Raw genomic sequence first — 12,865 nt, forward strand, 5'->3', positions numbered from 1 at the left:
AACCGATAACTCCCTTTCCTGCCATTGAATAACATTGACTGGTTTGACTCCAAAAATCTTCTAAGTGTGAAGTTTTGAAACACTAAAATATTCCTATAAAATCATCCGAGTAACGAATTTCGAATTACTCACCTGGAGTCAGGAGAGGAGCCAGAACTGTACCTCTCAGGCCAGTACTGAACCACAAAAGTAATTAGAACTGTACTTGCCCATAACCTGACTTTTCTCCCGTTGGACACCATTGACTGTTTTTCTCTGAAATTTCTTCTGTCTAATTTTGAAAATTACAAATATTCCTTAAAAATCGTACCAACTACTAAAACGTAAATACTTACTTGTCTTGGGTAGAGACCCCAGTACTGAACCTAGGAGTCCAGTCCTGGATTACAAAAGTAATGAGAACCTACTTTACCCGTGACTTAAATTTCCTTCCGTAGGATAACATTGCTAGTTTTTACTGAAAAGTTTCTAAGTGTCAACTTTTAAAATACCTTTATATTCTTTAAAAATCATTGCAATAACCAAAACGTTTTTACTAAACTGTTGTCCGCTTAGATCCCAGGACTGAATCTGGGATCCAGTCCTGGAGTTACAAAATTAATCTATAAAATAATCAACTGCATTTATGTAGAAAAGCCTATTGAGCTCAATGTTAAATTGTGTTTAGAATTGTTGCCTACTGCAACCCCTGTACCTATTGTGTTTACAAAGTTTATTACATTTCTGCAAAGTAATTATCTGAGATCACTTATATTGAGAAAAGTATATTTTGATACCTGTTGGTTCTAAAAATAAAACACCTATATTTATATAAAAACAATTGGCCTGGAGTTCAGTCTGAGTGTGTAAAACCTTTTGCTGACTGAGTGTGTACAACAAATGCTTTACACTGTCCTCTGGTACTGCCTTACTGCTCGACCAAGCTACCACTTTGGAGAGTACGGTCAGCCCTGACTTTAACCTCTGTTATACCTCTGGGGGTTGTGGTCTCTATACATACTGTACCTTACTTTGGTCCAATATATATATATAGAGCCACTTTCTCACATCTCCTTCTTGAGCCATCGCATTTATTAACCACTGTGTGTATATTTTCAGATGTCTGCACTCCCGTGATATGCCTAAGTGCTCGCCCATACTACCACAGATGAGAGCATTTGGGGTGTCATTTGTACCTCTGTAATTCCTCTGGGCTTTGCTTGGACTCTTTACACAGTGTATCTATTTTGAGTCCACTATATCCAGAGACCGCTTTCTACAGACAGTTAATGAGCACTTACTGCTCCTGCCTTTCTCAGATGGGCAGCTCATTGGTACTCCCACTGAAAACATTAGTTCCCTTGACTGTGTATAACCAAAAGATGGAAACCTATTGCCAGTAGTGTTGGAGAAGTCCTTCCATCCCGAGTGGGAGAAGTTTCAGAGTTCTTTACTTCTTGATCCTTTTAGGATGGCAGTTTGAATTGCCTTTGTCCGGCAGAACCAAGTCTGCCTAGCCCTCTACCCTAGTACGAGTTTGGCGTTTTACATGAATTACTCCTATTTAAACCTTTGTTAAAATGTTTGTAGTGGGGAATTTCAATGCTTCTTTTCACTGTGGTAATAGATGAGTTGTTGAAGTGAAGGGGGGCAGAGCATGGCCAGGTACTGGGAACAGGAGTGTAAGAGTAAGTGATGCATAGGAACAGGGAGTTTTACATTGATCAGCCAGGCATCTTGGTTTTACTTTAAGTTGATAACTGGGGGAGGGGAAGAACAGGAGCTCTTTTTTTCTGTTCTAATGTATTGCATGATTTGTGTATTGCAGCCATACTCCCATATGATGCCGAGGCGACTGAACACACAGAGATACCGACTGCAGCAGCCTCTCCCTCCGCCACCTCCCCCACCATATTACCCCAGCTTCCTGCCGTACTTCCTGTGAGTAAAGCAGTTCTCTTAATCTTCAGTGAACAATGCCTGCCAACTATGTGCAAGCTGATCTCTCAGATGCATGTGTATTATCATGCAGCTGCCTATGACATATGGTGGGGTCGTCTCTACCTCTCTCTTGGAGCTTTCTCTATCCATCTCCACTTTGATGACCAGCAGGTGGTCTTTCTTTCTCTCCCTTTTCTTGTCTACCTTCTCTCCCTTTTTTCTCTCTGTCCTAAACTGGTTGTTTTAGCTATAAAGTCATCCTTCTCCGTTTTTTAAATTTTTTTAGCAGAGCCCACTCTGTCCAACACTCCCTTCCACCTAGAGCCACTTATTCTGTCCTTACAGGGCGTAGCCATCTCTAAGCTGCTAGCATTTGTGCTTCCGTGTTCCATACCAGGTGGCTGACTTATTCTCTACTACTACAAGGGTTGGTAAGCGTACTAGTTTTGTAGTACCATTTTGTCACCTGTTGTCACAGTACAATTGTAGAACACTTGAGTATTTTTTTAATGTATACAGATTCTTGAGATGTATTTTCTCTGTGGTTTTTCTAAAGTCCACCTCTCCTTTATAGTACCTGGCTGTTGAAGGTTTGAGCTGTTTCTTTCCTGTTGCTTTCTTATCTTGTCCAGTGATCATGGTCGGGGTGTAGATAATGACTGTGCGTTGACAGAAGTTGGCTTGGCTATAACTGGAATACTACAGAAAAGAATGCATGCACTAACTGAGCCTGCGCAGGTCCTGTACGAGAACAGTGCTGAGAATCTAACTGGGCAGATTTGTAAAGACAAAGCTGAAACAATTAGCCGTAAACAGTCACTACAGATTGCTTGAATTCTGTAACCAAAATGGAAGGAATATTTAGAAGCATCTTTCAAGTTTGAATTAACCTTGAAGCTTTCTACCAAGCAGTTCCATAAAGACTATTACAGTAGCCACAGTTTTGTTGTTCACTGTACATACAAATTGATGAGGGAATTCTCAGTTACCAATTCCAATAGGGTCTAATAGAAAATGATGTAGTAGGAACCATGCATATAGAGAGAGGGCTTGAAGGAGATCAAGAACATGCTACATAAATGTGCCAGTACATGAACAGAAGTAAATCAAGACTCAGATTCTGGGGAATTTGCTAAACTTTGGACCTCTGCTCTGGACTAACTCTCCCAGAATCCCAATTTACCAGACTCAGGCTCATTCTCTGGATTTTGTGTCGGTGACTTGCTTCTTACCTGGCAATATCCATGTGTGTACTGTGATTAAACACTGGTGGCCCACATTTAGGCACTGTTGGACTCTTATTGCTCCATTCCCAGTTGAATGAATAGTGAATGCTTACTCCAGGAGTTGATAGTAGGTTTGGGACTCCTGTACAATATGACACAGTAATCACACTCAATTTAACATATCTACTCTGAAGCTATTACTTTTAAAAGTAATAGGTTTTAATTTACACTTGTCAAAAAACCTTCTGTGGCCAAGTCTGTGTGTCTGTCGAAGTCGGAGATCTTCTTCCTTGACTGTCTAGAAATCTTGGGGTCCATTATGCTCTGATGTGACTGGGCTTTTTAGAGTTAATGGGTGCAGGTTGGTGGGGGAAAGGCTTAGCTCCGATGGCTAGAATCTCATTAAATTGCCTGCACCCACCATCTGAAGGTAACCCACCACATGAAGGTGAACTGTTAATGAGAGCAAAAAAGAGATTTCTTGCTGCTATTGAGAAAACGGTCCAGATTGAAAGTCCCAACTGTCTAGTTAATAATGCTAGGTTCGAGGCATATGAGCTGCAGATCCTACACTTGGCAATAGATCGCCACCTGGTGTTGGGCTCGGATGATTGCAGGTTGTTGTCTCCTTGGAAGAAGTCTTTGTAGTCACGAGATAGGGGACTCCTCCCTTGGACAATACTGCGCATGGTCATCGACTCCAATAGCTGTTTAGACCAGATCCTAGACAGAAAAAGTCCATATTAATCCAAAAACTGGACATGTGGAAGCAATTCCTTATTAAAAAAAAAGGCCAGCAGACACACCACTTACACCTGTGGTTCCTGCCAAAAAGGATTGTGCAACTTCTCCAATGCACCCTTCCTCTCCTTCACCTTCTTCCTCTCCTATTACTTCATATATGGAACCTATAACTTCTCCTATTCAATCTCCTGCATCATCACACCACACTGACTAGGAGTATGATTTAGGTGGGGGGGATGATGTACCAGAGCCACATACATACCCTTTAGATGAGGATATCAACACAGAATATCCCAAGGATGATGATGCATATAATTTTGCACCAAACAATGCACCAGACATCCCTGATCCTCAGTACTACCCAACAAAACCTTTCCCTCCAGAGGATAGTATCACTTATTAAACAGAGCTACACTTTACCATGGGGTTCCTATGCACTCTGATGCCATTGAGGAGGACTTCTTATTAGACACTTTTGAACAGTCACAAAGGTCTACCCAAATATTACCAATGATCAAAGGAGTCATTAAACATGCTCCAGAGATTTTTAAAGATCCAGTACGGTGTAGGGTGCTAAATCCCAGAATAGAGAAAAAGTATAGACCAGCACCAGCTGATCCAGTATACATTAAGGGACATCTGCCATTAGACTCCTTTTTTTTTTTGTGTAAGATCTTTATTGTCCTTTGATAATCATACACGGCCAGGAGCCTACAACCCTGGGGCCGGCTGCGAGGTAGTGAAAAGGGGGGAAAAAAAATATCAACGGATATAATTGACCAATGAATGATTACACAGCCCTTCAGCCGACAACGCTAGGTCCGGCGGCGTAATGCATCATATTAAGTCTTGCAGTTTATGATTCTTTTGTAGGTGACCAGCAATAAACAGATAACCATAACTTAGAAACCTGAAATAGAGACCATTACAATTAAGCTATTAGAACATTGCAATCTGTTCGATTTCTGTCTTGTTTTTTTCTCAATGGGCAGTATGGCCCACTACACTCCCAACATCAGCCGTTACATTGCAGCAAGTATAGTTAGATCATTCATCCGTGTCCATCTCCAGTGTACTCATGTAGTCCGTGAAGTAACCCCAATTGTCCTTGGGCCTAGATTTCGCTGGGAGCTCTTCCTCATATGTTAATAACTTGTCTCTACAGCTGGACATGTCATTCAGCCATCTAGATGTCTTTGGCACTTTCCTACTGTGCCAGCACTGCGCAATCTGTCGTTTGGCCAGTAGTAGGGATATCACACAAAATTTGTTCTTGGTGGCTTTAAGTTGCGGTACGATTCCTAGCAGGCATGATCGTATTGTGCATTCTACCTCTATCATAGTAGAGAGCGTGTTGGTGATTTCCGCCGAATATTCTTGTACCTTAAGGCAGGACAAGGCCAAGTGTGTGAAATCTGCGCCCTCTCTTCCACATCTCTTACACCTGTCTTCGTCTTGTAGGCCAAATTTACGCATACTCGCAGGTGTGCAGTACGCCTGATGTAGAAATTTATAATGTATAATTCTGAGGTTACCATTAGGAGTGAGTATTTGTGTTAATGCGCACGTTTGCTGCCATTCTTTATCTGTCAATGGATCTTCTAATACCATGTCCCATCACGCTTTAGCCTTTTCAGTGGTGCGTGATATTTCATCCTGTGCTGTGGAGTATAGCCTTGATACTAGGTGCGATAGGTCTTGGGTTGTAATAATCAGCTGTAGCGTGCTTAGACTTTCTGGTTCCTCTGGGAATGTAGGATAAAGTTCTTTCATCGCGCGTTTCAAATTGTAGTACGTGAAGCGGAACATGGGCGACTTATTTTGGATATATGTTAGGTTCTCAATGTCTAGAAATGTGCCCTCATGAAACAGGTCCCCCATTCTATCTATGCCTGCTCGTTGTAACAGTGACATGCCCACTTTTTCACCTGTTACTGACCACGCTTGAGGTGATGTAATGGCATTGCAGGTGCGTATAACGGGGTTTTAAGTGTCAGTTGCCCCAGTTTCCGCCAGGCCTTGACTGTGGTGTCTATAGTGTTGTCTTGAGCATGAAGGGGCTGCCTGACATGAGACAGTATTGCTGTCAATGGGACTGGTTCCGCGTCTCCCTCCTCGATGGCAGTATGAGTGAGGTACGGTATCTCATGGTACCAATAAACAGCATATTGCGCCTGAGCACATAAATAATATAATAGAAAGTCCGGCACCCCGAAACCTCCACGGATATATGGAAGAGTTATTGTTTGAAGATCCACGCGGGCCTGTTTGCCTGCCCATATGAGCTTCAGTACCAGCAATTTTATGCGGCGGAAAACCTCTCCAGGGGGTGTGATAGGGATGTTATTCAAAAGGTACAACAGTTTGGGTAACACATTCATTTTTACGATCGCTATGCGATCTGCCAAAGATAATGGCAGTTGTATCCACCGTTGCACCTTGTCTTCCAATTTGGAGATTGCTGATCCATAGTTCGATCTTATAACCACCTCAGGTTCTCTATGGTACATCACACCCAGATATCGTATGGGATCTTGCTGCCATTCTAGTGGATACTCAGTGTCCAAGGGAGTCGTCTTATCCGTTAGAGGGATAATGAAGGATTTGGACCAGTTTACGGCCAATCCCAAGTGACCTCCAAATTTGATGTACTCTCTTAGCAGCCTATTTAGATGCGTGTTAGGATCGCGAACGTATAGCAACATATCGTCTGTGTATAGCGAGATATGAAGCGGTCTTGAGTTGAACCGCAGAGCCGATTTGTAGTTTTGTCTTATCAGGCAGGCCAATGGTTCGAGTGCCAGCGCGAAAAGCAATGGCGAATGAGGGCATCCCTGCCTTGTACCTCGCTCTATATTAAAGATGTCAGATACGTAACCATTACACGAACTCAGGCGCACGGTTTGGTGTAGATCAACGACACCCATTGTACGAAGCGTTTGGGGAAACCCATTCGGATCAAAATGGTAATCAGATAACTCCATTCAATGGAGTCGAAAGCCTTGGCGGCATCGAGCAGGACTGCCACTGCTTTCATGGAAGGCTGAAGATAGTGCGAAAGGGCAAACAGTGACCTAGTGTTGTGGGATGTTGCCCTCGTAGGGATAAATCCTACCTGGTCTGGGAGGACCAGGTTCGGCATCAGTGGAGTCAGCCGAACCGCCAGCTATTTCGCGAGTATTTTGGAATCCGCATTTATAAGCGAAAACGGTCTGTAAGAGTCGCACACTTCCGGGTCTTTGGAGGGTTTTAAAAGGGCGATTATCACAGCCTCTTGGAGCGTGGGGGGTAACTCTGCCTGTTGGAAAGACGCACCGTACATTTCTACCATGTAGGGCACAAGGACATCCGCGTATTGTTTATAAAATTCATTTGTGTACCCGTCTGGGCCAGGTGCCTTCCCGTTTGGAAGTGATTTGATCACTTCAGTCACCTCCTCTACCGTAATAGGCAGTGCCAAATATTCTCTCTGGCCATCCGACAGCCAACCTATTGCCACATCATCCAGATATCTGAGGATCTCTTCCGCTGACTCTATTGGTTGTGATTTGTATAGTGTCTTATACGTGTCAACAAAACTATTCAGAATGTATGTGGCCTGTGTCTGTAGTGTACCATCCCCTGACTTGATGTGCAATATAGCCGTGTGTCCTTTGCCCTCGCATATTTTGTTTGCAAGTACGCCGCCAGGTCTACCCCCCTCACCGAAAGATCTGGCAGTATGTTTCTGATCTAGGTATTTTATTTCATCGTTGACAAGTGTTTGATGTTCTGTGTACATTTGACGCAGTTCCCCCAGTAGTGTGACATCCTGAGTGGACTCAAAGGCCGCTTCCAGCTCTTTCATGCACGTTTCGCAGCGCTTTATCTGCTGTCTAATGTCCTTCAATATGCCTATTGTAGCGCTTATGCACACGACTCTTATCGTGGCCTTCAAGGCCTGCCACAATAGGACTGGGTCCTCGACCACTGGTGCATTTATCTGAAAATATTCCTTAATCGCTGTATTCATGGTGTCAGCATAAACAGTGTCAGTTAGAGCAAAGGAATTGAACCTTCAGTGGAACGGGGGCGGTGTGTAGTTCGGTATCGTGAGTTTTAGCAATACAGGGTTATGATCTGACAGTGTTCTTGGTAGGACGCACAGATCCCGTGTCCATAATGTAATGCTATCAGTGCCCAGCCAGTAGTCCAGAAGTGACCAACTGTTGTGGATCGCTGAAATATGAGTCGAATCGCTGAAATATGAGTGGCCCCCGGTGTATGAATGTGTCTGTGTCTCCAGGTATCTGTTAACGACAGGTCAGTGAGCATATGATCTAATTTCGCTCGTGCCTGCTTGTGCTGCTCTGAGGAGTGTAGGGAACGGTCCACACCATCCACCATAGTCACGTTCCAGACTCCCCCACATATGATGTTTGTGTTTGTGAATGTCTGTAAATGCCCCCACACTTCTTGAAAAAAGTCGGGTGCATCCACATTCGGACCGTGCACGTTAAGGAGCGTTATTCGTTGCCCACTTAATGTACCGGACACTATAACATATCTCCCATTAGGATCCTTCACCACCCGATGCACCGTGAAGTTCACACCCTTCCGGATCAGTGTGATCACTCCTCTCGAATAAGAGGAGTACGTAGCAGTGTAAGACGACTCCGCCCAGCGTTTGCCTATATGCTGATGTGTGTTAGGCGCAATGTGTGTCTCCTGAAGTATAGCCACATCTATATCTGTTTAGATAGGCAAACACCTGTCTTATTTTCCTTGGTTGTGTAAATCCTCTGATATTCCACGTTAGAAAATTTAAATGTGTTCTGCCTGTATTTCTACTTTCCTGAGTCATTGAGAAGGCTGTACATTACATGCCAGGAGCAAATAACAAACAGGATCAGAATCCAAACTCACTACAATGTGTGCGGTCATGCGTGGCCTATTAGCCCTTTGCCATACAATACACAGGATCTTGACATTTTTCAAATTTCTTGGTCTCTCAACATGAACAATATCCCTACCCCTCCACCCCCACCCACTCCAGCAACCCAAACCTGCCGAAGCCATATTCCCTGTTGATACATACCCTTCAAACTAGAGAACTTCAGAACATTTCCCATCATAACAGAACTATGTGGGGGATACCCTTGTGGAGGTCCGCTTGGGGCACAACTCAACACCCAACTTAATGGATGCGGACGACTCACTTATCGGTCTATTCACTCATGTGTGGTATGTCTGGCTGCCCTTACCCCACCCACCGCCAACAATAACTCTAATAAAGACTGTGAGCAGTGACATCCGTGCCTACGCAAATCATGACATTTACACCGGAAAGATGCCAGCAGTTCAGGGATTTCCTCACTGTAGCGGTTTTCAACAAGCACTTTATCTTGTGTCAAACTGGCAACGAGTTGTAAGACGTACAGTTACATGTAACATTTACATATGCAGTAGCGCAATGTTAAGGGTGTTCGTGACAGTAAGGATGCCATAACCTGCGTAGATCAGTGTCCCCAACAATCCATAGACAAGGATCTGTATTTGTGCGCCAATAATCCGGAAGGATAAGGTATGCCGACCCACCCCCAAAGTGCAGCACATCACAATAAGTGTTCTCCGGAAGGTCTGGGATTAGTGAGACAATGACCCTTTGGTCGTGACTGTAAATGTAAGTGAGATTTCAGATCATGTTGTGGGTCAGCATCATGTTCAATTACTTAAAGCTGCACCAATTCTCCGCACTCAAAGTAATAGGAGGCTTAGTTAGTAGGCATAGTAACTATACAATGTTCGTTGCAGTACATGACACCACCCAACCTTACATCAAGCATGTGATATCTTACCGCATTTCTTTAGGGGTCCTTACCAGTACCGTTATTCTGAGTATTGATTATGTTCCTCTCGAACATTGGCTTTGTTTTGTTTCAACACTTTTTTTTTTTACAAATTCCTGTGCCGCTTTAGGAGACGACAACAGTACTGCCGTGTCTTCCCATGATACACGCAATCTGGCCGGGTACATCATGGAATAACTGATGTTAAGATCCCTGTTTGGCCTTCACTGATGCAAATTCCTTCCTTACTTGCTGTACTGCTACGGTGTGATCCGGGTAAAATTCGAAAGTATTTCCCTGGTGGATGACCGTTCCTTTCTCGCGTGCAAGTCTCAAGATGGAATCTCTGTCGCGATAGTTCAGTATTCTCGCTACTAGTGGCCTAGGCGTAGCTCCAGGCGGTGGACGAGGCGCAAGGGGCCTGTGCGCACGTTCCACAATAAAGATTGGCGAGAACGCTTCTTCTCCGAATAGGTCCTTGCATAGCTTCTCTACGTATACTTCCATTCGCCCGGTGTTTGTCGTCTCTGGAAGGCCTGTGATGCGCACATTATTGCGCCTTGAGCGCGCTTCCAACTCCTCCTCCTTCGCTTTTATCACCTCCAGAACGCGTTCCATACCGGCGCATTTGGTGGTTGTTATGCGCGATTCATCCTCTACAGCTGAAATGCGAGTTTCGGCCGTGTCTAGCCTCTCGCCATGTTTTTCCTGCTTTGCAGCCATGCCGTCCATCCTGCATGTTAAGTTATCCAGCTTGCCGTTAATGTCCTGCAGATTCGCCTGGATAGATAGCAATATCTTTTCCATGTTACTGCCGGGCACTTGGTCTGCTGGTCCATCGCTTTCCTCCATTTGCTCCGAGGTTTTGGGTGCTCTTTTACTTTCGAAGGATATCTTCTGTTGCTGTTTGTCAGGTTTCACCATCGTTACTGGCCGCAGCGTTTTCGGCTTCGCAGTTTGGATTGAGGACCTGGTGGTCCTGGCTGATGCTGCCGTTTTGACTCTTGGGTTGGAATATGTGTCTGGAGGCCACGTTTACAGCAGTGGGTCAGGCGCTTCTTCTGCTGTGGACTAGTCATGGCGCCATGTGAGCAGGTGTGCGCTGCATGCCGCACCACTGTTCGACTGAGCTCGGGGGCCCCGTGTGCAACATCCACCTGGACCTTCAAGTCTCCCAATGTATGTTTAATGGCGATCTTTATTCAGCCCCAGCAGTTAAGGAGGATCCCCCGTAGTGTGAAGCAGCGCCTGGTCCGACACCCCGCCTCCGAACCTCAGTAGTTGGTGCACGTTTCGCCTCTTCTTAGTCATATCGCATTGATAGCCCCAGTACTTAGGAGTCGTGGTTGTATCGACAGACTCGGCATACAATTTCGTGCCGTTTTGCTATTTCAGCATCAGAATCAGCAACACCGACTGGGTTACGATGTCTCCCTTGCTTGAGCGAAGCCGTTACCCTCAGTGCAAAGTTTAGGCCCAGACGAGGTATGCGCAGCATTAATTACTTGTCCCCGCAGTTGGTGGCTGTTAATATGGATATTTACACTTGCCGATCTCCGGCTACTTGGACGCCGCCATTTTGTCCCAACGTATACCCGGGTGCTTAGAGGACATTGCAGTTCGGCACTTGTGAACCGATATGCGGTTTTGTGATTATTGAACGTGTCCCAGCAGTTTCGTATGTTTTTCGCCCCTCCATCGTCAACAGTGTTCTTGTTCTCCGCTCTACTCACTGTCGCTTCGGTAGTACTCGAATCGGCTGCCGCGTCCTCCGCCATCTTGCCCGCTGTGCAGCCCCGCTCACAGATCCACGCTGCTTTCACCACTTTTGCTTGTGTTTTCACTCCATCTTTTACCCGCACATTCTCGGTGTGTTCACACGGCGGAACAGCGGGCATTGAAGTAGGTACAGACCATGACGTTTTCGGTCGTCCGGCGGAGCTGCGTATTACACAGCCATTCCTCTGTGCGCCTCCCTGCCATTAGACTCCTTGGTAGTGTCAAATGCACGTAAAAGGGCCAATTCTCTAACTTCTGGGGACACACCCCCGCCTGACAAAGAATACAAGATTATTGATGCGTCAGGGAAACAAATTGCTGCACAAGCAACAAACATATGGTGCATAGCAAATACACCAGCCTTACTCTCACGCTACAACAGAGCTCATAACGACCAACTAGAAAATGTAAGGGAACACCTACCAGATCAACACAAAGATCTGGCAGCAGAGCTTTTACAGGAAGGCAAATTAATATCTAATGCCTCAATTAAATGTGCACTAGATGTAGCTGATACAGCATCCAGAGCAGTTAACACTAGTGTTATTCTCAGGCGTCCTGCATGGTTACGCATTTCAGGTTTCAAACCAGAAGTACAAACTATCATTCGGAACCAGCCCTTCAATCAGAACCAATTGTTCGGGCTGGAAGTAGATAATACACTAGAAAAGATGAAGAAGGACACAGACCCTGCTAAGTCTATGGGTGCATTACAATCCATCCAAACTAGAGGTTCTTTTCGCCGCCCCTCTTATAGAGGAGGCTCCAAGCAGACCGGCACAGATACAACATCGTCTTTTAAAACGGACACACAAACCTCCTCTAATAAAGGCTACTTTAGAGGACGATACAGAGGCAATAACAACAAGGGAAGAGGTAGAGGGAATAACAACAACCGCTCCTCTTCCACTCCCAAACAGTGGCTTCCTCTGCCTCCCCTACAGCATTCCACTCCTGTGGGGGGCAGACTTTCACAGTTCCTACCTGTCTGGAGCTCCATCACAACAGACAGGTGGGTAAGACAAATTATCCAACATGGCTACTGCCTAGAACTCACAGCAACCCCCCCAAACATACCACCCAGGCAGCGTCCAATGTCAGCAGAACACATAACTCTGCTTCAACAGGAAGTTGTAGCACTTCTACAAAAAGATGCTATTCAAGTAGTTCCTTTAGAGGAACAAGGAACAGGAGTTTACTCCCTGTACTTCCTAATTCCCAAAAAGGACGGGACATTAAGACCAATTCTCGACCTCAGGCCCCTCAACCACTACATACAATCAGATCATTTTCACATGATCACTTTACAACAAGTAGTCCCATTACTACAACAGGGAGACTTTCTGTCCACACTAGACCTAAAGGACA

The 12,865-nt window shown here is 45.0% G+C and overlaps 1 protein-coding gene across 1 annotated transcript in view; it reads left to right on the plus strand.

The window, feature by feature from the left end:
* The window catches only part of LOC147669062 (RING finger protein 44-like), a 219,909-nt gene that overhangs the window by 188,250 nt on the left and 18,794 nt on the right, over nt 1–12,865 (plus strand). Inside the window, exon 7 of the mRNA XM_086948255.1 lies at nt 1,808–1,920. Within this exon, the coding sequence (XP_086804381.1) occupies nt 1,808–1,920 (113 nt within the window). The remainder of the gene's footprint in view (nt 1–1,807; nt 1,921–12,865) is intronic.

This window comes from Lissotriton vulgaris, unplaced genomic scaffold (assembly GCF_964263255.1).
Source record: "Lissotriton vulgaris unplaced genomic scaffold, aLisVul1.2 SCAFFOLD_2071, whole genome shotgun sequence".
Lineage (NCBI taxonomy): Eukaryota > Metazoa > Chordata > Amphibia > Caudata > Salamandridae > Lissotriton > Lissotriton vulgaris.